Here is a 25,024-nt window from a genome sequence, read left to right on the forward strand (position 1 = left end):
TTAGAAAAACAACGAAAAACGTGGTGTTTTGTCATTTGCTTTATGTCAAATTAGTTCACAATATAGCGGAATTTATAAAGTAACTTTAACGCTGCAACATAGGGTATTATGCAGCACAAATAGGAAAGTATGAAAGTTAGTTTAATGGAAACCATGATATCTCGGTGAAATGTTGTTTTGATGTTTTGGAAAAATTTACAGGTTGAAGTGCTTCCACAACTTGCAGTCAACTTTAGTCGGTAACAGTGTTTTCACAACGCTCGGGACAATTTTAAATCTCAGCAACGTCCAATATTTTAATATCTGCAAAATATTTACGCCTATTCTGATTCTATTTTGGTCAATTTAGATGTATTTAATTAAATTCATGTAAAATATTTACTAGTTTTCATGGAATAGTGAGATTTTTGCATGATTATGACGTCATTATGAACTGAAGGTCAAGGGTTACGTAGTGGACGATAGTTTGTGGAGATTCCGGTAAAACGTTTTCAGGGTCGATGGAAATCGTCTGCCCGTTAGCAGAAGACAGGAAATTTTCGCCAAAAAATGCAGGTTATTTAAACCTAGCGGGATCTGAAAAGTTTTAAAGCAATTTGCGAACACAGAATACGCTACAGGTTTACGTTTGGCATCGATATTCTAGTCATGGTATGCAATGGGATTTCTGCATTTTCCTTGCAAATATGATGTATTTTTTTCTGATTTTTTTTAGGTTTTTAGCACCCGTCTCTCTAATTAACTCAAAGCAGGTTAAATATTTTGCTGATATCTATGGATAAATATCAGAAACATTCGCAAAAATGCCCTGTTTTGTTTAAAAAAGAAAAACAGGAAAACAATATTGCTGGGTCAAATTCCAAATAAAATTAGGACAAGTAACAATATTAGATACAAAACTTAATTGCTGATATATTGTTATGTCCATAGTGTTTTTGTGAAATCTGTTTAAAATGAGTGTTGCTGTTAAACGGAGTTCCCGTCCAGTTCGAATAACCCAACGACTCGCCGAAAGTATCAAACAACAGGAAAGTTTTGGTAAAAAAGATGTAAGTGTGACATAGTAAAATGTGGTAGGAATTTTAACCTAAGATGTTCCATGAAATGCAGACTGAAGTGTGATCTCAAAATTTTGCTATTTATCCTTAACATGTGTTTGTGTAAATTAGATAGTTCATAAAAATTGTCATATTGCAATTGTCAAATTTATAAAAAATTGTTTTTAAATTTTGGCGCCGGCCTAAAATACCTCCATTTTTGAAACAAGTTGTGAAACGAGTTGTCACAATTAAATGAAACAAATTGTCACAATTAAAATTGCGAGGATGAAACAAATATAGGAGAATACATAAAATACTAATGCTTGACTCACCTTAACCCGCAGCCATACCCAAATATTGGTAGCAATATAAACCCCCAGCCGAAAATGTGGTTGCATTCTAGATCAGCGCTAAAAAGTTTTCCTTCAATTGCTTATTTTTTTATTTTAAGACGAAAACTTTTTTTCTTATTTCAGGCAAAAACAAAAACACAGGATGAAAAACCCACGAAAGAAACTTTGGCCCAGGTAAACTTAAAGTGATGCTTTTCTAGTTTATTTGATTTAAAAATTTTTATTTACAGCATAAAAGCAGCAAGAGTAATAAAACTGCATTTCATTCTTTGCATAGAATGCTTGCCCCAAACCCCGCCAGTGAAGTGTCACTGGCAATTTAAAATAATTATATAGTCATAAATTAAGTTGGTTAGTTTTTCAAACAATTAGTTAAGTTTTGTTAATAGCCGTATAATATGTTCAATTCATTAATTAACCTTGTTTCTGCTTTAAGGTTTTGAAGCGAAAGCGTGAAAATTTGGTTGAGGTTATGAACAACATGAAAGTCGATATTCGTGAATGTTACTCACTCAAAGACCTTCGGGTTATGGACGGGCCGACCCTCACTAAACTGTTCGCACAGACAGAAATAACAGAAAATGGATTGCACACATTTAAGTATAAAAAAAAATCATTAAATTAAATTAAAAAAAAGCATAATATTTGGTTACAGTATTTTTTAGTGAAATGCTTTGAGCAAATTTAAATTATAGATTTTTAGAAATATGTCCACACTTTTTCCAACTTCTGTATGGGATATATATTCTATGGTACTTACTTTGTTGTGTATTACAACACAATAAACCATTGTTCTACATAATAAAATGAATTAAATTAATCATTTTCATATTAATTAGTTTATGTTTGACCTGCTTTCCATAGCCTAATACCCTGATAAAAGAAGATAAAATATTTTTAATAAACAAATATGGCTTTGGACAAAACATTTAAACTAAAGAAATTGTTTAAAATGCATATGAAGATTTAGTTCCAAGCTTGTGTGTTATATTTTATGGAAAAAAAATGCCGAGCTGTAAAATACATTATAACTTATTTCAGATGTTGTTTCGCACCGAATCTTTGCGAGAAAAGCTTCACGAAAGCAAGCGAACAAACGGGTCATCGATTAATTTGTGGTCACCTCCTCGAGCATGTCCTAATCCATGCCAAGAAGTCACTCAAAAGTAAGTCACTTATGCCTTTACGAGAATTTAAATTTAGCAGAACTTTGCTGTCTGGTTTGCTTTCAATTGGGGAATTCCCTATTTTGTGCACTTGCTAAATAGTCTTAAAAAAAGAAAGAATGCACAAAAAACATAACAGCCAATTAATATCACACAACTAGACTTCTAGCACTTAGATTTAGATGCTATATTTCTCATTAATTGTTAAGATTTGTGTACCACATAGTACAATAATTAATTTTAATAATAAGTGATTTGAACCTTCTCTAAAATAAACAAAAGTTGCCAGTATCGCTTGAATAAAAATGTGCAACAAATAGCTGCTAAAATTGGAGAAAACAAAACTTGTGATACATTATTACCAAGTGTTTTAAAACATTATTAATTTTCAGATCCTGGTTTCTACAGCAGAAAACGATATTATCCTGCTTCAAGTAAAGCTGCAGTAAAAACTGAAATTGGTAAGTTGAACAAAAAGTTCTTTAATTTTACCAAAACTAGGTATATACAAGAACAAATGTTGAAACACAATCTTGCGTTTACTCTTTCTAATTAATGTATTGTTTTCCGATTCTCCTTAAATTAGTTGTAATAGTATCTGTACAATAAAATTACTTACAAAGTTATAAACTGAGTAAGAAATTAAAAAAGCCCTGATAGTTTTCACTAAAATAAATAAATAAATGCCTTGTTGACATTTTAATTGAGATTTCGAACTTATTTTATTGTTTGCAGCAGAAACAATCATTCCCGAACAACCACTAAGGAAAAAATCGAGAAAGCGCACAGTATTAAGCGACCCGTTAAATTTTGTTGATTTGCCGGTGGTGCAAGCGGGCAGTTTGCTTCAAGCGAATGGCGACAAAGACGCATTGTTGACGGCGGTGTCATTATGTCGTAACAAAACCAGCGGTGGAAAGAAGTCATCGCGAAGAATTAACACGCGATTAAATCGCAAGAAGGTCACTGAGGAAAAACAGGAAACGATGCATCAAAAACAAAAAGAAAAACTTTTAAAACGATTCCGAAATCAGCCGAAAGTTATGGTCGAGGATTTTGCCGTCCACCAAAAGATTCTTGAAGCGCAAAGAATCCGTTTGGAACGGCAGAAAGTCTTTGATCAGCGGGGAAGCGTGGCCAACTTTTTGTCGAGGACGGCAGCTTTGGAGGAGGACGTAGTTGATGCAAACGATGAAGTTGTTGGATTACAAGCCGATGCAGACAATGGGAGTGAAGCGGACGATGAAGGAGACATTCCCGCTGATTCTGGTGAGATTTATTCACCTTTTGTCTATTACAGAGGCTACCAAACTACTGCATGTTGAACAAATTGGATTCATTTGTTTAGTATTTACAGCATATCTCCTAAAACCTGTTTTATTGAAAGTTATGTTTTTATGGGCAATCTTTAATAACAATTGTAAAATTGTTCTTCCAGCAATTTTTTTATTAAATGTACCAAATTTTTAACAAGTCAATTAAGGTCAATAATTAATTTGCATTGAAATTGATCAATGAGATGTTGTTTTTTAAATATCTTTTGTATATTTGCAGATTCTGATGAAGACGGAGATATACCGGCAGACTCGGGTGAGTAAAATTCTACCTTACTTAGTCAGTGACTAAGTGCATATTTTTTGACAAATGCTTAAATTTCTGTGCTTCTGCACACTTTTTTATGGAAGTGCACAGACAAAACCCTAATTCTCCATTGATATTTATATAATATTACCTCCAGTTCCCACTGTTCATAATTTTTCAAAGTTTAAAATATGTGTTTAAATGGCCCCTTGGGCACTTTACGTTTGATGTGGGCACCTGCGTACAGGTTAAAAAGTTACATAGAGCCAGCACTGGGACTTGCAAAAATGCATGCTTCCGGTAGCATTAATGCTCTTATCATTTCTTTTTTCATATTAATACCCATAAAAAAGCAGACTTCCCCAGTGAATTTTAGATTTGGTTTTGTTGGCCATCAACACATTTTAGACACCTGTTACGTGTTTATCAACACTTAAACACCCAAATTAATTATTTTGAGTGTTTAATAATGTAATTATTGGTGACATATATTTTTCTGTAAATCATATAAAATGTCAGATCAGATTCCGACAGAGAAGACTAAAAAATCTTTGCTTCAACGTAAATTTATTACTGCTATTTACTTGCAAGAGTGAGGTTATTTTTTAATAAATTATCAAGTTTTAACAATGCTTGCTTCATGTGGTTTTAGATTCAACCGACAGTGATAAAACATCGCCTGCAAAATTGATGTCGGTCACAAAAAACCTTCTAGCATCCTTGCCTCCCAAGAAAGCCAAACCAAGCATTCCACCGCGCATGAAACGAGTGCCAAGTATTCTAAGAAGGGTTCGCAAATCCACCAACACAGCTCCTCTTGTCCTCAACAACTCTTCAGCCATTCCTTCAACGTTCCCGGAAATCAAAATCGAAAGTTACTCTTCAATTCGCGAGGAAGATGAATCACAGTAAGTGTAATACAGATTTAATAGGAGTCGGTAAATTTTAAAGACTTGTAGATATAGATTGAAAATTGGTTTACCAATAATACTGGTCAGTATTCACATGCTACCAGTATGCAGGTCGCAGTTAATTTGGGCTTATATTTCACTTTTTTTGTCTCCTGGTAAATTTGCAATACAGACTTGTAGTCGACCAATTATTATGTCTTGTCTATTGCTTGTAGATATGGGTTGATCTAAGGCAGGGATGTCCAACATTTTATTATAGTGGGCTGCATTGACACTTGAAATAATTTAATGGGACGCAGAACCTATTAAGTTTCAAGATTTAGTATTGGCTTTTAGTGTTATAACGGGCCTTTAGAGGTATATATATATTTTTTTTACCCATACTATACTATTAGTGCGCCCCTAAACGCTAACTGGTACATTTTAATTAGGCTAATATTGAATGTTTAAAATACTACTTGGGAGTGAAAATGACTAGCGGGCCGCTCAAAAATTTCAGACGGGCCGCAATGTGGCCTGCGGGCCGCAGGTTGGACATCCCTGATCTAAGGTATACCAATAACCTAAGCTGTATATCACATCCTACCAGTATGTTAGTAGCAGTAAATTTGGGCCCTAAGTATTTTGTGTTCTTGACTTGTGGTTTTAAACAAGTTTTGAATTTTGAACAGAAATGATTCATTTTGGCAAACCACAGTATCAAAGGCCTTGTACATTTTAATAAAAAAACTTAGTCAGTCAAGTAATCACGCTTAAATTTAAAAGTTTTTTTGATATATTACTATGAAAATAAAATCCTTGAAAACTAACAAATAATCACTAATGTTTAGTATTCCAAAATATAGCTTCCTAAACATTAAATATAAATGAGGTTGTTATCATTTTAAGATATGTGATTAAGTTTTAATCCATAAATGTTTAAAAACTTAAAATTTTTGTTGCCAATGATCCCCAATCACTGGTTATAAGTGAAAAGTTCTAGTGGTTAAATATATTTAAAAACATATTGTTCTGTTTTTCTCATGACCTTGCTCGCAATAAATATATAAACGATTTTTAGTGCCACCCCATAATGTATTAATAAGCTCCCCTTATCTTACACTCCCCAGTTAAAATATTTGCTTTTAATTCCATGGTTGAATGATTTCCCCTTTTTCTTGTGTCTTACCATGTGTTTAAATGACCTTTTAAATGTTCACTCAGTTCTATGAAACATTTGTAGCAAATGGTTGTTCATACTTTGCTTACTGCATCCATACTGATTTGTTTGTAGACCAGGAATATAATTTAGGTGAGTTAAATTATAATAGTTTAATTTGTTTTAGCTTTAGAAGAAAAATAATAGAGCGATTGTCTACAATCCTACACTTTCTATTTACAGTAACGAAACAGGTTTTTACAAATTGAAATTGCTAGGAAGAAATAAATATAGGAAATTAAATATAATAATATTACTTGACCCAGATGAACCCAAACCCTTGTATTTTTACATATTGCGTAAATGTCATTTTTTCTTGCAGCACACTGATTGATAATGGTAACTCATTTCCTTAAAAAGTTATATTTTAACTTAAAAATATAAAGGAAACTGTTGTGACACTATGTGCTTCTTACATATTCAACGTAACATTACCTTTGTTTTTAATATTTAATGTGTATCTAGCATCTTTGCTTGACATACTTTATACTTCCGGTATAAAATAATTCAGTAAGAAAACACATTAAATAAAACTTAAACAAAAAACGGCTTCTTTGGTATTTATACTTGTAACAATTACCAGAGGAACTGTTTTTGATTATTATTACTATGCCTGGTCCAGGTTGGAAAGTAAGGCCTGCACGCGGGATTTATCCCCCGCTTAATTTCCTTACAGCCCGCGAAACTTTGTTGCGCTAACAGTTTTCAGTATAATACTCCATTTTCAGCCGTCCAAATTTTACAAATAACGTTATTACAGCCGCGCAAATTTGGGCAGAAATGTTACTACAGCCGTGCAATTTCAAGCTGCAAAATCGTCTTCCCCGCGCAAAATCTAAAGTTTCCAATCTGGTGCCTGGTAGCAAAAGTTTATATAAAACATAAATATTGTAAAAAACTGCACAACACAACATTTTCTTGTGTTTATTTGTATAATGCTGTTTATTTACCTTACTTCTATACACTTTTAGGTCAATCAATGTTGTGGACTCGGACAGTCCCCCGTCCCCAGTTTCGATTAACAACGATGATGATGTTGGTGAAACGAGGAAAGATGTCGACACCGCACCATTAAATGATGATAGAGACGGAAATAATAGCGACTCTTCATCTGATATGGCCAGGTTGGATCAGTAAAAGTAAAATTTCTTGCATTTTTGTGGCTTCCACCCCTAAAGAAGTTTGGTTTGCCTGGACTACGGTCAAACCATATTTTTATTTAATTTACTTTAAAACCTGCTTTTTATGGTGGAACTCCAAATGTGCAATAATGATAATAGAACTGGAGGCTAAATACATTTTGGGAAAAGTTACCAAAGCGTTTTTCAATTTGTCCTTTTTTTAAAAAAAATATCTTTGCATTTTTTTAATTGTATACTTCATTCAAGTTTCAAGACCTTTGCAAGAACACTAAGGTATTTTGCCTTAAACATCCCCAAGTAATATTTATTTTATTTTTTATTTTCTATATATTTTTTCCTTTTGTTCAATAGACAAAAGAACATGTAAACATTTTTTCACAGAAAGATATTTTATTTTAAAAACGTTGTTTAAAACATTCTGGTCCATTTCTTATTATATCACAATGCTGAATGCTAAGTAATAAGCATAAATAGAAATAAATCAAGAGGTAACTTTAGCCTTTTGCTGCATTGACTAAGGAAATCCCCACTTGTAACACTCATAGTTATTTGTGCAACTCAAAGTTAACATGATATCATAATTTTAACATATAACCTGATTGATGTGTCATATTTTCAGCGACAGTTCTGTTTGGAATTCCGAAGAAGAACAAAAACAAGTGACCCCCAAAAAAGCGCCAAGAAAACAGGTAAATTGTGAATCCTGTAGGTATGCCTTAGTAAAAAAAATATTTTTTTTTTAATTATTCACAAAGTAATATTATTCATTTTGAGCCTGGACAGAAGTTTGTTACTTCGAATTTAAAGTAAAAATCCCTAATATTGTTGTCAAAAAATTATATATTCTGGTTTTAAATTTCGTCCCAGGGTTTATAAGTTTATAAAAAAACGACAACCCTTAGTTAAAATATGTTAGTTGCATATTAACTGAATTATTTTAATTTTAATCCAGATCCTTGTATCATCAAAAAATGAAAATAGTGAGAACAATGACTTGCTTTTTCACATCCACCACGACCATTGCTACATCGACAAAGAAAAAGCTGTGAGTTTATAGTTCTCTGTGGAGTTTTTAAATTGTATTTTAAATACAAATATATAGGAAACGGTCACCGTTTTACGGATAGTGTAAATTCACATTACCAAGAATATCACCGAGAGGGCCACATTCACGATTTCATACAACTTTAAATTCACTGAAAATTTGGAATGTTGTTCAACTGTAAATGTTGCAAGTATTTAGGTGGATCATAGTTTCTCAACCTGTATGGTGGTGACCCAATGTTGTAAGTTTAAAACTAACAAAACACAAATAAGAAAATACCATTATATAAGTTTGAATCCATTATATAAGTTTGAAGAAATAAAGAATCCTTTATCGTTTTATTTATTAAAAAATTGCCCTCATTTTAAGCATATGCCTTGTAAATTGACAATAGAATAATACTAATTTGTTGTAACATTTGTTTCAGTTTGATTTTTCGAAGTTTGTTAAACAAAACAGCACCAAGTTACTGAGCCGGTTGGCACACAAGACAAACAGAGCTGCCGGGTTCGTGATTTTACTCGTTTCTTATTCAACAAACTTAAAATTTACAGTTTAAATAAGCACTGTTAAGAAAATACTTGTCTTTTAAGTGTGATGTGAGTCTTTTTTTCTAGAGTATCAACCATTGGTCACTAAACTACCCTCCCATAGTAAAATCTTTTCGATATGCAAACGATTTTTTTATAATGTTTTCAACTGACTGACAATTTCAAAAGTTTTTTTTTTAAATACGGCAAGTTTTTTGGTAATAACAAAGTTAATGTATTAATAACCAAATTTATATATCAAGCCTATGACCGCCTTTACAACTTTTAGCATGTTTATGGTTTATCTAGTAACAAATTTAGTTATTTTACCTGTTTTACATGCGTTGCCTATTTGATTACTATAATTTATTTAATTAACCTTGTTGATCACAGCAAACACCCGAACAAGTCCAAGGAGGTGATAAAAGTGCTTTCCAAAGGTCAAACAACCACAGGGAATGAATACAGACTCCGAGGTCCGAGCAGCACAAAAATAGAGACGTCAACCGACCCGAAAATCAGAGTAAGTATGCACAACCCTGAATAAACATAGTGGTTGCCATCCTTTTATTGCTGGCGACTCTCTATGGGCTCTTATGTCGGGTTTTTGAAGTTAACTTTTGCACTTTTGATATTACAAACAGTAGAGTTTTGTAATGACTTTTATTTCCCACTCATACAATTTTTTAGAGTTTGGCAAAAAATATTTAGTAGTTCATACCGACCTTTGGCTTTTTATTCGGGTCATCAGATTACTTTTTACAATCTCTGACGCTTATATTGGGTAATTTTTCAATCGTTTCTGGTATCACCTTTTTTAAATGTAACCTCTCTTTTAGAAGGATCATTTTTTGTGGGGTTTTTCAAATGCTTTCAGTGTACTATGTCCTTTAATCTAAAATAAATGGCTACAGGTCCATGGCTTTGCTGCAAAAACCACCATCAAAGCCGTGATCTAAATGCCAAGAAGTTAGTTGAACAAGGTATTCTCACAATGTTCAAGCACTACATTGTGAGACTGACTTCAGCACACATGCTTGGTTCGCAAAAGTGACTTTTATAAATCAAATTTGGATATTTTATACTTTTTCCATGATAGGATGTAGAAGTCCTGTAATTTCTATATCCTATACTGTGAAAAGTTAATTTAACATTAAAATTTACCACTTTGCGAACTTTGCGAAAACTTACAAACTCACAAAAACACATTGATCTTATTTGATTGGCTCACTCACGCGAGTCGAAATGATATGAAAACCTTCATGAGCAATCCTGCCGTGATTGTGAAGGAGACATGATGAATATGAACGGATAAATGAACAAGTTATGATATTAATTGTTTCACGCGATATTCTGATCTCCTAAGAAAACTATCCTTGATATGATGTCAGATTTTAAACAAAGCTAAAAATAAAATATTTTGATAAATATTAAGTTTTATGATAAAAAAGTTGGAAAACAGTTTGCTTTCTTTATCAAACAGTAAAATGCAAATTAGAAGTGGCCAAAATATATAAAATACTAAACATCAGTCATGGTTATCGGTATAAAATACAAATATCCTGTCATTCACCAGATTAATAAAACCTCTCTTTACCTGAAGGCTCGTGCATTGAAGTTAATAGCTGAGTTACGACATCGCAAACCGAAGGAGGTGATGGTTTGTACGGAGCGTATTGTCAGCGACGGCCAGTCTTCATTCATCGTGCAAGATTTCTATACTTGTGAGATATGCGGCAAACGCTTCACTGCACCAAACTCACTGTATGGACATTACAGGGGTCATGCAGGTAACTTAACTCTCATTTAAAATCGATTTCTTTATTTTTTTCAGTTGCATTTTAGCAATTTTTTTAATGCATGAAGGTGATACCGAATAGGCTGATTTTAATGAATGTTATTGTTTTGTTCACTAACACATTAAACACCTAAATTAATTAATTGCCATAAGCCAAATCTTAATTGCAAAAATTCCTCAGTTTTCGTGCGATTTTCAACCTGTCATTTAATCTTTCGGTTCTATAATTTAATTAAAATTACTTTGTAGATGCGTTATTACTAATTTTGGTGCTACTCTGTAAAGTTTTATTCTCTTGCTTTTAGGAATCAAACCGTTCCGATGTGATGTTTGCGGAAAAACGTTCACTCGCTCACACAGCTTAAGCTACCACGCCATGATCCACACGAACAGTGCGCGATTTGAGTGCGAATATTGCAAGCGGAGGTTCCGTCACCCAACCCATTATAAGGTAGTTACTAAACATTGTGATGTTGTCAGTATTTTAAATTTTACAGGCTTAAAAATGTAAAAAAATAGTAACATATCATGATATTAGTCTTAATTCAAAAGAAACGTTTACAGTACAGTTAATGTATGTTCAAATGACAAGATGAGTTATTTGGCAAGCATTCATTTCAGAAGAACACTTAGAAAAGCTATTTTTTTACTTCATTAGATTTTAGTGTAAGGGTTCATTGAACTGTTTTCATGAAGGACCAGATGTTAGTGAAACATAATAAAAAGGGAATTTAAGTAACTCCTAGCTCGAAATGAGTTTGACTAAGATTAATTGTTATAGTGTACACCTGAATAAGTAAAAAATTGGTGCTTGAAAACAAATGGTTGGCCTTGCTATAAGGACTAGCCATCATCGCCGGGTATGAAATCACAACTATTTAACGAAGGCAGAACTTTATTACTTAAAGTCTATAGATTTCCATTAAATAGCTGTTGTTAGCCGTGCTAATATTCTGCTGGACATAGTTTTGTGGCCCCTGGTATATTATTAAGCTGCTTACAACTAAGTTAGTAAATACAGTACTTCACACAGAAGGTTACTTCTTATATTGGAAAAGAAACCGGCAACATTTAATTTGTTTTCCAATAAATCAGTGTTAATCATGTTTATCAGCGTCATACAATATTGGAAGCCTGTGTTGCTAAAACCAAGACGACAAAGAAAAGCTGAAAGCGTTAGAATGAGATATTTTGCTGCCGTTAAACTTCAGAGTTTCCACAGATTTGCTGTGGGAGGTTACACAGTTGAAATGTAAGTAGAACATTTGTATTTGGCAGGCAAACAATTGTGTAAATAGTATATTTTGTGGTTGTGTTTTTCTCTATGTACTTAATACAACAAAATGTGAAAACCATTGATTTTATGGCTTTATTTTGAATTTTAACAGCACTGGCTTAAAAAATTAACGTGAAGCATATAGCTGGTCTGGAGTTAACAGAGCTATGTCCAATAAGTCATGGAATAGTTGTGTGTGAAAAAAGCAATTTTGTCAGCCATTGTTGACTATATTAATTAGTCTAGTCCCATTATGTGTATAATATAATATATTGATTTAAATCAAATATAAGTTGAGCTGCTTAGCATAATTTAGGAATCTTACTTCAGTTTAGCATGAACATTAAAAGTCTGAAAATTGGCTGTAATTATACGTGCCTAGATACAGTAGTGTGTTAAACTAATAATAAAATGAACTTTAAAGGATTTCAATAACCACTATTTAAAAAGCATTACGTTGTGATCTGCCTTTGATTATTGAGAAAACAACGCTAACCTAATAATTTGCATTTAATGTGCAGTAAAACAATAAACATTTGTAAATCTGATACTTCTGATAAAATGTGTTAAAAAATGATTCACAAAATAAAGTGTAAAAACTTTCTACTTCCAGGAGCACTTACACAGACACACAGGGGAAGAACCTTACCACTGCACAGACTGCCCTCGGAGGTTTAAGACACGCAACACGTACAGAAGGCATATGATCGCAAAGCACGGCAAGAAAATCACCCCAATGGGTTCGATAGCTTACACTTCCCGGGTCATTAAGCCGGAATGAAAAATACCTTTTCTATAAATGTTTACTATTTTGCACAACAGCCTTTGCCCGACTTGTTTCGACTTTAAGCCTGCTGCAACAGAGACAAGTTTCACCAAGATTGAGCAATGAGCATAGACAGGCTTATATGTTTTCGATCCAATCAACATTAATAAAACAATTAAAGCAGAATTTTTTTTGCTACTTTTCTACAACTGCCTTTTCATTGAAACCAAAATTCTGTGAAAATTGTATCAAATTTAGAGAAAAATGTTTCACCCATTCTCCATTGGCCTGTATGACAAATTTTGAGTAGAAGTTGCGTCGTTAATTTTGAGCTGCTTTTAAACTAAATATCTTGTTGTGTTGTACATCTGCTATTTGTTGTTGCTGGTAGAATTTGTTTTCTCTGATTGAATGCTTGTGGCATGAATGGAAGGAAGGCACAGTTCGCATTATTTTGGTGAAACCAATTTTATTTCCGTGTTTAAAGCAAATCTAACCGGATATTAGGTGTCGCTAAGACAGCAACCAACCCTAAATATGCCGAAAACTGTGTATTTTATGTAAAAAAAGTGTTGAACTTTTTTTTAAAACAACTCAAAACTAATATAGCAATTCGTTTTCTATTGTTTATTATTTGCCAATTATCGCTTACAACTCATTTGCTTTGTTTTAAAGTTTAAAATTGGTTACATTTCTGAAGGATTGTGTAATAATAAGGCTTTATCTTGTTTTACTATTTGTTGTTTATTCCATCTACTATGTGTCAGTTAGCTGCTTTTTTCACTGTTGACTTATTTGAATGAAATGCCTTTGTACAATTTCGTGGACATTGTGTTGTCAACCACCACACTTTTTACTTTACCCTGATTAAAATTTAAAAATCTAGTCTGGATTTTATTAACTATAACATATTCACAGAATAGCAGGAATGAGGTGAAAACATGATCGCTCAAATGAAAAAGTGAAGTGATATGAAACTATAAATGTTTAGTTTTACTATAAACATTAAACATTCTTACGGAATCTGTTGGCATAGGTAAAAAGTTTAAATTACGAATAAAATTACAGAAAAAACTAAAATAGTGTAGATGCACAACAAGTGTCCATGCATACATTTTTGTTATTAAAGTATAAAAATCTGTTTTAAAAAATAATAAATTATAAAAAGTGATTTTGAAGTTACAGTGGAGTAAAAAAAAGGCATCCAAACATATAATTACCCTGAATTGCATTAGTGTGTAAAATAAAACAATTCGTTTAGCAGATAATATTACTTTGTTGCAGCCATCGTATTGCACCAGCCACATATACTTTAAAACAAAAAAGCAAATTTGGAATCAATGATTAAAAACATTCGACAAAAATATATGCTTTGCAGGTAGTCTGGCTCAATCTGACTCAACAAACAAAAACATTTTTGATCACAGTAAAATACAAATGATAAAAAAAGTTTTAAAACCTACAAATTTTTTGTACAAGTAACTGCATTAAAGTGCTAAACACACAAGTAAATGAGTGATTCACAAGTACAAGTAAGATGCTTCAGTTATGTATATCGCTTGTGGTACTTAAGAAAATAAGCCTATCGGTAATTTAAATACAGGCAAGGTGCAAAAGTCTTATAACCAAGCGCAGATTTAGTTGCTTGCAAGTTTTTAATACAAGCCTTATAGTTGCATTATATTTTAATTGCTGAATAACCCAACTTAAAAAGGATAAAACAATTGAAATAGCTGGTTTTATGGTAACAAGAAAAAGCTTTCTATATATTTAAGCACCGTAGATTGAAACCCAACCTCAGTTTTTATTACATACTGCTGCAGTCACTCTAAAGGAGTCACCAAACAAGGACCTGGGATCAGATATAGGTTCCAATTTAATCCCCCAGTTATTATATAAATATTACTTCATATTTTGTTAACTAACTATTTTTATCCCCTTGGTATATTTGTCAAAATTTCACCCCTGGTTTAGCCAAGCCTATAGAAATGCACCCATTGTACATATTTTATATTACTGGTCAGCATGATTACAAAAGGACTAAATCACAGAAATACATACAACTACATAAAAGGCTTGATATTGGGTTAAACAAATGTGGAGTTATTTACATGTTACTGAGTGACAGCTTGCTTAAGTGATATGAAACTTCTAAAAAAGTACATTTAAAAAAAGGTAGTATAGGTAGCAGAAAAAACTGAAGTACCAAAATTCGGTATACATTATATTACCTTGGATACAATATCACCCGACGTTCTTATTACCCTTAGAAACTAAGTTAAAAACACATGATCAGGTAAAACTTTATAGTTGATCTTTGGTGTAGAATGAGCAAAGGTAGCCATTAGTTCCTCAGCGTTGAAGGCTCCAGGGATTCATACATTGGAGCCTCATATTCGTTTTCAGGTAAATGCCCATTTTCATAAGTCTGATAAAAATGGAACATTAAGTGAATTTTTGTTAGTGCCTAAAAAAGATAAATCGTCCCACAGAATTAGGCAACTTTAAAATCTTTTTTCATAGATCTTTTTTGAAGCAAATAGCTTCAGAATGCAACTTCAGCTATCCAGCGACACACTTTTAACAAAACAGCCAAAAATATTAACATTCATATGAACATTAATATTCAGTCATATTAACCTCTAACTGTCAAGCTGGCATGTCCACATTTTAAAGATATAAACTACACACTATTTAAAAAAGCCATTGTTTAATTTTAATCCGAAAAAGTTTTTAATGGTAATTAGAAAAAAAACAGTTCCAAAAGGAAAATATTCTACCTTTAGTTTCAACTTGAGCGTTTACCTCCAATTCAGCAAATTGTTTAATATTCGTATAAAAGTGTTAGAATATTAGGTTGAGAAACAACAAGTTGGTTTGAAGAATTTTGCCAACAGTAATATATTACCAGTAGATTTCAGCAAACTTTTGTTCAACAGAAACTTAAACACGTAGCTAAATAGGCCTAATTGCATAGTTCTAAGATAATTGCTATGAAATTAATCAGAGAATTTACCTGTGGAGAGGTGGCCTCCAATTCAACGTATCCACCCTCAACTAAAAACATCAAAAGGTAATAAAACTACTTCAGTCAGGTTACTACTACATCAAGTTATGAATACATGGATAAACAGAAATATTTTCATATTTGTTTGTATTTGATTTATTGCATGCAAACAAACAATACCATAGATTCTTAATGGGCTTGAGAAAACAAAATGAATATGATTAAAAATATTTTTTATCATGAACAAACAATTGAAACCAACGATTAAATTATAAATAAAACATGCAAATAGTCTATAGCAAAATACTCTAGCAAGGCTAGTAATTCATTTGAATTAAGATATACTGACAATGCCTTGATTGGCGAAATATATATATATATTAAGATCTGTTTATTGTGTCTGACCTGAACTGCTAGCTTTGCTAGATTATTTTGCTGTTATTGATCTGCAATTAAGGTCGACATTTATCTTGCAAGGGTCAAGGTGATTTCTATTATTCACAAATTCAGTTCAACAAAAGTCTATAGGTTATGATAAAAATGTTTAAAACTTACCAAATTTAACATTAACATTATCTTGGAGGTTGTCATAATCGGTTAATGGTCTGTCAGGTTTCTTCTAAAATGTAAAATTATAATTAGTTAAATAAGTTGATTCCTATAATATTTTACCAGTCACTGCAACTTCAACTTAAATCTTCAAACAAGTATATGTAGAACAACTGTAAACTAGCCCTTTAGAAGTCATTCTTTTGACAATTGATAAATCTATCATAGTACACTGGGGACCTTTATAAGAATAATAAACATCAGTCATTGAATCAAGGATTTGCATTTAAGAAAGGTCAGGCTATAAAAATCGAATCTGTGGTGAGGTTCAAATGTACAACCTCCACCAAACGAATACCGTCGCTCAACCAACTGAGCTGTGCCAAACAAAATACCTCAAACAAAAGCCAGAAAAGTTAAAATTGATTTTAAAATTATGGGTTTAGTTTACAATAACAAAATGACGCTCTACTCACTTGACGATGGATCCTGCCCACGACCTCATATTAAGGACCCCCACAAATTTTTGTAGAATACGTTAGGTTTCTATATCATTGTAATATTTTACAACAAACAGTTATTACCTTGTGAACTGGTCTTTTCTTGTTTTCAACCTCAATATAGTTTTGCTCATCTAAAAAGTAAATGTTACTCAACAGCATTTGTTGAGGCAGGCTTTGTAATTATTATAATTAGATATACAAGGTGTTCGGGAAGTCACTGGTTACTTTCAACATTGTTTATAATTGTCATTCATATTTACCTTCTGGATTATATACTGAAGCATGTCTGTTAATGAATATGTAAGTGCACAGTGACTTTCCAAACACACTGTACAAGGATTATTGGCTAACAATAGCCCATGAACCAAAAACTATTTTAAATTCTGGGTATATAACATTATTCATTGAGTCTATTCCAAGGCAGCAGCTGATTAATGCGACAAAATAAGGAGGTTGCAAGTCTGTATTGATGCTAATGGGGGTCACTTTCAACATTATTTATAATTGTCATTCATATTTAACTCCTGGATTCTATACTGAAACATGTCTGTTAATGAATATGTAAGTGCACAGTGACTTTCTGGACACACTGTATTTCAAGCTTATGTAGTATATATGTAAATAGCATTTTGTTGTTGGCATTCCACAACAGAAGATTACTTTTTTATAAATGCCTTAAAAGTTATTACAAAACCAAGAATAAAGTGTTTCTATTTTTTACCTTGCATTGAGTTGTTGATTTGTGGCAGAGCTCTTTGTGCTAAAATAATCAACACAATTTATTTATATCCATCCTTAGAGAAACAGCAGCAGTGGATGCAAATCATATGAATATCATTATCCCATTCTTACACAACACATTATATATTTAGCCTGTGTTTATTAACTGCTCCAATCAAAACAATGTGTAGGCCTCAAAAGAACAACACTGCAAAACTTTAGTCACAGTAAACTCAGTTGCCCACCCGCACATATACCTAAGGCTTATGATAAAATTATAAGAATAATTAAAGAGCAAATGATGTTGAATAAAATTACCATCAGATCCTAAAAATAATATTCTGTTAAATGTACTTATATATCTGCTAAACACACATTTTTTATTGTAAAATTTAACCAAATTTGCAAAAAATAAACATCCAAAAACTATATTAAATACGTAGAATGAATATTAAAGCCCATACAGAAGTAGGTAACATTCTAACAGTTAAAATATCTCTATATTGATTGCTCCAAAGTTTATTGAATACGCGACACAAAAAAGTTTTTTTTATAATTTTATTTTTTAAAGTGTAATTATGTTTATGTAAATCTATCCTGCTGCAACACAATACACAGGTGTAGGTAGCAGTTATTATAAAAACACATAAGATGGTAGCATAATGGTTGGAAGTTGTAGTAAAACGCAGTAAGAATACCAAAGCCCATACAAGAAAGATTTATTCGAAACGTTTAAAATGATGCCTACTTCTGTATGGGTTTTTATCTTTTTTTATTTTTACACAAAATTTTAACTAGGATGAAATTTTATAGTTTTCAAACTGCAAAATCTTCAACACTTACACATATTGGCCGGCTTGCACCGTTTCCTATGCTGATAAATCGCTATTCCAACAACGACGATTACAGCTGAAACGGCGGAGACGCATCCCCCGATAATCCCCCCAAGGCTGGGGCCTGCTGTAGTGGAAGTACCTGGGGTAGTAAGAGGGGAACTCCCTTCATATTCAGAAGTTGAAAGTGAAGTTGAGTTCTTCACTGAAATGTGAACTGGAACTTTTAAAGAACCGGTCGTACAGGTGACATTTAAACTGTAGTTTCCCCCATCGTTATATGAAACCTAAAAGACAAGTTGTTTAGTGATTTGCATGACTTTGTGAAACTTTGGTTGCTTTTTTATTGTTTTATTTGATTTTGTATTGTTCAATTATTTTTCTTTTTAAATTTTTCAAGTTATGTTTAATATAAAAAACAAATATAAAACCATCTTAAAGAATAGATATTGAAGCCACAAGTTGCACTTTGAAGTAATAAAATAACTTTACTTGAACAAGCAATAAGCCCTTTTTATGCTTTGTTGTAATTTAATATGAATAACAACCACTTTAAAACTCCAAGTTTGCTACAAAAATGTGTATATGTAATAAATCTAGCAAAGAAATACTAATTAAATTAAAAGAAATAGCAAAAAAAACCTAAGAAGCAGAATTCATAGAATGACTTATTCCTGAAATCTATCCTAAAGACCCTACTATAATCGCATTAGGTTGCTTGATCAAACAGTTATGAATGTTTGAACCTTTGTCCGCAGAAAAGTAAATGTTAGCTGAGTTTTGTTGTTTGTTGTCACCGTTGTGGCTTCATTGTTCACTGCAGTACCTACATAAATAAGATTATATGCTGGAGCATTTTACTATGAAGGCTTATACAAAGGCCCAGTAAGAATAATAAAGCCCATACAGAATGTTTTTTTTAAATGCTTCCTACTTCTGCATGTGCTTTGATATTCTTGCTACAAGCTCCAGAAGCCCCAAAAATATATAAACGCTGTGTTGGTGTTTTAATTTAAAATTACAGGAATTTCGATGAATACTCAATATGCCATATATTTTTGTTTACGTTTATTTTGAACTTCTGTCTCCCATTAGAATAAAATATGTTTTTATTTATGTCTAAATAACCTTTTAGTTACATTATCTGTAATTAGACAACCTAATTAGTAATTCCTTATCATTATCACTAAGTGTAAATTAATATATAGCCTTTTTAAGTAAACCAGGCCTTTCCTGCGTGATTTTATTTGTTATATAACCTACTTTAAACCGAGTGAAATCAGCAAGTGACATCACCATTCACCACAAAATAAGGTCTGTGTGTTAAATGGTGTTTATACAAGACTTGTAAATAAGATTAAGAAAACACAAATAACCCAAAGAATGCTATAGTCATTTAAAATCACTTAATGCCCAAGTCAAGCAATTGGCATCTAATATAATTATCAAACATTTAAAATCATTGCCATATTTAAGAAATAGCTAAAAGTAACAAATATTGAACAAAGTCTGAACATAGAGGTAAACAACTTAAATTTTCAAGCAAAATAAAATATTGCAAAACACATTGAAACACGTAACCAGTCTCAAAAATGTCACAATGTTTTATCTGGCATAGTAACATGTGCTTACACAAAGCTCCAAAGTAACTACTGCTTACCATTTTTAGTGAAAGTTGTGTTGCATTGTTGGGGGTTGACTGAGTACCTTACTTCACAACTGCTGTTTTCTCCCAAAGTCCAAAGACACGTAACTGGAACACTTTGCTCAGCATGAGGTGCAACTAAAAAAAAAACATTCTAAATTATTTTTAAAATACCGAATTATTTTTTATAAATATAATGACGGTATAAACGGTATTCTTTTGCAAGAAAGAAATAACATTTTGTTCCTACAGAAAAGGCATGTCATTAAAGTATCCCGATTTTCCTATTTTAAACAGAAACTTACAGAAGTGCACCACTTAAAATCTGTCAAGTAAAAAAAATATTTTTTTATAAATCTGCTTTTTATAGCATATTTAGCTCTAAATTTATTTGTTAAAATTAATATTATCTTTATTCAAGTGAATTATTTTGATAAAAAATAAATATCCCTATTCAAACACTGTTCTTGAGAAAATAAACATACATCTATATTTGTTTATTTCTTAGACAGAAACAAAATATATTTTGGCAACAAATTTCTGCAACAAACTAACTCCAACTACCACACGAATGAGGGATTTGGCTTACATGTGATGGAGAGAGGAAATCGCTGGGAGCGTCCAGTTGCATTGTTAAGTAAAGTATATGGGCAAACAGCTTGACAGGAAACGAACTTGGCGTCAAAATCTTCCTCAGCTGTGATGCTGAAATTTACTCCCTTTAGTAAATATAAAATTTGTTGGACAAAAAATATAAAAAGTTTGGAAACATGCAAGTATATATATAAGTAATGCTTTGTGTCAATTTTATTTACATACAATATGTCTATAATGCAAAGAAATAAAGCTGAAAGAAGCAGTATTTTGATATTTAGAAAACATATTTAAAAAATCAAATGACACACCTATTTATTCAATCTTGTATGTTTTTTAAAATTTAAAATTGAGTTACCGAAACAAAGATAAGCTTTATTATATTAATTTTTTTTTACGTGCAAGTGTTAATGCCTTTTAACTTATCAAAGTTTAAATAATATGCTGGATTTTAAAATAAACTCATATCAATTTCTAGTGTTCGGCCACAATGCTTATGAAAGTAGAATAAAATGTTGACGTGAAGATTTAGTGTGAAACTTTTTATTCAGGAGCAATCGATTGTGACAAATGATAAAAGCACACAGCTGGAAAAAAGGTGGTTTAGAAAAACTGTAGGGTTTTTAAATCACTGTTGATGTATAAATCTGACATATTTTAATAATAGCAATTCAACTTTGAATACTTACTCTTTGGACAACATAGCCAGTTTGACCAATATAATAAATAGTTTGGTTTCCATATGGTCTCACACTTCTATAGCTGCAGAATAGCTGAATGAGAGAACCATTCAAAAACGTCCATGGTTGTGAGCTGTTGCTTATAATTGTTGTGGTCGGAGCTGAAAATAATAAGATAAAGTGAGTTAGAAAATAGATTACAAAAGGAAAATATATGTAAGTTAGTAACTTTACATCTTTTTAAACAACAAATTAAAAGTGTTTTTTTTAATCAGGCTTCAGTTAAATAAGATGGTTTTTCAGCATTTGATAATCTCAAAACTAAAGGCATTTGTTTTCATGAATAATTAATTATTTAACATGAAATAAAATGCCTCAATAAAAAGCACCCGGGCCACAATATTAGCAATAACAAGGCCAGTTGTGTAACACTGGATAGCTTTCTTAACATTTAAATTGGGATTATTTTAAAAAGATAGATAAAGAAAAATCTTCACAAGATACACAAATAAACTATAAAACAAATATTTATTTTATGGTCTAGTGACCAACTTCTTTGTAGGAAAGTAGGCATATTTTCGACTGTTTAGAATAAATATTTTTCGATTTTTTAAATAATTAAAAATATATTTGAAGTTTCAAATATTAACAAAATTCTGCGCACTCCTGTATGGGCTTTCATATTTATTCTTTACGGCACAGTTGCAATTATACCTGTACAAAAATAAAATTTCAGACAAAAACAAAATTTAAGCTAAGATTGTCCAACTGAGCCATACTTGTTATTGTACAGAGAATAACACACAAAAGTTACCTCCCCAACATTGAAAAGCCTGTTGATTTTCCCACATTGCATCATAACGACAAAATGTTGTTGTAGTGGTGGGTTTGGTCCCATTTGAGAAGTACAACTCCGTTCCAGAATTGTTGCAAGAAACATTTCCAACTGCACGATAATTACGAGATGTGTGGCTTATTTGTATGCCCGATCCAATTGAAGCGGGACAATCTAAAAAAACATATATATTAGAGTAATAAACATCTCCAAAATAAAATGATTGAATATCAACACTTAATGCAAAACTTTCTACAAATATATATAAACAAAATAATCTACAAACAATTTTTAAATGTTTTAACTTAAAAAAATTAAATTAAGCAAAACGATTTTGTCATAATTATATGTTAATAAAGGTAATTATACAAATTGCATACCAGTAGCAGTATATATTTACAATTTCCGAAAAATTAAATATTTTAAATGTTAAAAAAATAGGGTATTTAAAGTGTTTGCCATTAATTTTTTTAACTATATGAAGTTTAATCAAGCACCTTTGACAAGAATTTCCAACCGAAAACAAACTTCCCCAGACAAAGAGAGTGAAATAGAACGATTAAACAAGGACAGAAGGTTGGTAACATTGACTGAAGGGTAAATAAATCTCTCGTCAGAATGACAGTTCGTCCCAAACATTGAGCTGCTTGATGCTGAATGTAGACATGAATTGGAAGGGTGATTATTTATTTCTATCGTTCCTATACTCCAAGATATATTCCCTGCAACTTTAGATATATTTGCTGTGTACAATGTTCCTGAATAGTTGGTGGCCCATGTTGCAATTGCAGGCAGCACTGTGTGAAGATGGGTGCAGTTTCCTGCAACAAACAAACAATGGAAGTTAAAATTTGGGTTAAGGTCACAGCCAAACATTTAAAATTATTTTATTTTATACATTAATTGGAGTTACAATAACTATGAAGCAGTGTTGTAACAAGCCATTTGCTAAATAACTCAAGTCAAAGTCAAGTCTTTTAAAAAAATAATTTTAATATGCAATATATTCTCAGATGTAACTGGTCCTGGAGCCCACTAGAGGGGAGTACAGTTTCTTGCAACAAACAAAGCATTGAAACTTAACATTTTTGTGAGATCACAATTAAGTCACAATAACTATGAAGCAGTAAACAAGTCATTTGTATTAGATTTAGTTTTGGCTGTTTTGCGTATTTTTTAATATTTTTTTTCGAAAATTGATTTAAATTAGTTGTTAGCCGGGTAAATAGCAAATCCCTATAGGCCAGGGGTCGGGAAAACTAAAAATAAAAAAAACAAATGCAGCATTTGGATCGTCTGATGTGCAACAATTAAGACAATTCTAGAACAAACTATTAAATTAAAACACTTTATTTCAGCCCAAGTCAAGCCCTTTGTCCAAAACGACTTAAGTGATTACTAAACAGTAACTTAAGTGCACTTAAGTCAAGTCATTGACATAAGTCATTACAACACTGCTATGAAGTATCATTAATTAAAGCACGGACACACTTGTCAGATAGTTTGGTTAATCAATTTAATTCTATAAAAATAGAACAACTATACAAGGGTTGCCACATATTCTTCTGAAAAAAAATAAAGAAGTTCAAATATATTTTTTAGGTTTTCAATAACCCAAAATTTGATCACTTTACAGCAGTGGTTCCCAAACTTTTCTAAAAATTTGCCTGGTGGACCTGTTTCAATTATTTTGATATTTTGCGGCCTTATAAAAATTCAAGGTTTAGATATGACCCTTATAGCAGGTAGTACAGTATAATAGATGGTTTATGATGTCACAAGAGACATCGTAAAACATGTCATGATCGAATAATAAAGCATAACAAAAGACAATAGTGATGACAGATAATGTTTAAAACATAGACTAATGTTTAAAAACGTTTGGTAAAGCCTAATGTAGAAAACTTAAAGACTAATTCTCCTTGCGGACCTTCTGAAACTGCTGTATGGACCCCAGCTGGTCCGCAGAGTTTTGGGGACCGCTGCTTTACAGGTTTTGACCATAATTAGAAAACAAACTGTATAAATGCCATGGTCAACAGTCAACACAATAAAAAATCGTTTAAAATTTGTTTTATTATGGCACTTTTAAAACAGATGATTTAAGCTACACATAAATAACTTTAGAGAATATTATAATACTTTAAAAAAACTTGTTTTAGCATTTTTACACTAAAGATTGCATAAGCTATTGCCCAGAAATAACAAATATAAAGATTTACTGAATGTTTTGGCTCAGTTTTATTTAAATAGTTAGAGAAACCTGTTAATTGTGTTTTTTAGATCAACCAGTTATAAAAAATCACACTTTAAAAACAACATTTGGAAACTTTTAATAAATCTAAACTTTACTACAACTTTACCTTGAACTCCATTAAGTGATATATTCTTCAGAATAATTAAAACCAGAAGAAATATGTTAAACAAACTCATGCTGTAGAAACATAAAAACAAATTCTGTTTTAAAAGTAGCTGTAAATACTTTCTGGTTTGCATTTAATATAAAAGAATATGTAGAATGTAGATATTTATATACAATATTCTAACAATAAACTGAAGTCAAATCTTTTGAAAAGCTATTGCTTGAGCACAGCATAAACTCCAAAGATACAAAAGGAAGTCGTAGGTTGTAAATAGAAGCTATCCAAATAAACCTGGGTGGTTCTCATTTCCTATTCTTAAAGCCCACACAGTTCTGAATGCGGAACTTTAACCAATATATAATATACCACAAGAACTTATTTTTAGCATAGGTGCCTGGTAGCAACAGCCTATTTATTTAACCAACAACATATTGATACAAGCACTGTTCAGGTGGTGGTCCCAATTGCATTCCAGTACCTTCCTTAAAA

The 25,024-nt window shown here is 31.8% G+C and overlaps 2 protein-coding genes across 2 annotated transcripts; one reads left to right on the plus strand and one right to left on the minus strand.

Moving 5' to 3' along the window:
- The first annotated feature begins 931 nt into the window (after positions 1–931).
- LOC146170473 (uncharacterized) lies at positions 932–13,691 on the plus strand. Its single transcript, XM_083388935.1, has 16 exons — positions 932–1,049; positions 1,517–1,567; positions 1,830–1,993; positions 2,435–2,559; positions 2,952–3,020; positions 3,295–3,828; positions 4,114–4,149; positions 4,793–5,048; positions 7,221–7,373; positions 8,011–8,080; positions 8,344–8,436; positions 8,864–8,943; positions 9,360–9,489; positions 10,570–10,756; positions 11,070–11,215; positions 12,654–13,691. Exons 1-16 carry the CDS (start codon positions 954–956, stop codon positions 12,819–12,821), a joined length of 2,358 nt encoding a protein of 785 aa, XP_083245061.1. The 5' UTR covers positions 932–953; the 3' UTR covers positions 12,822–13,691.
- Positions 13,692–16,357: 2,666 nt separating this feature from the next.
- On the minus strand, positions 16,358–24,605 carry LOC146170474 (uncharacterized). Its single transcript, XM_083388711.1, has 11 exons — positions 24,536–24,605; positions 22,670–22,993; positions 22,152–22,346; positions 21,347–21,498; positions 20,653–20,782; positions 20,079–20,201; positions 19,165–19,244; positions 18,429–18,705; positions 17,587–17,625; positions 16,947–16,996; positions 16,358–16,432 (listed from the first exon to the last, which is right to left on the minus strand). Exons 1-11 carry the CDS (start codon positions 24,603–24,605, stop codon positions 16,358–16,360), a joined length of 1,515 nt encoding a protein of 504 aa, XP_083244837.1.
- Positions 24,606–25,024: the final 419 nt, after the last annotated feature.

Source organism: Ascidiella aspersa, chromosome 1 (assembly GCF_963924565.1).
Source record: "Ascidiella aspersa chromosome 1, kaAscAspe10.2, whole genome shotgun sequence".
Taxonomy (NCBI): Eukaryota; Metazoa; Chordata; class Ascidiacea; order Phlebobranchia; family Ascidiidae; genus Ascidiella; species Ascidiella aspersa.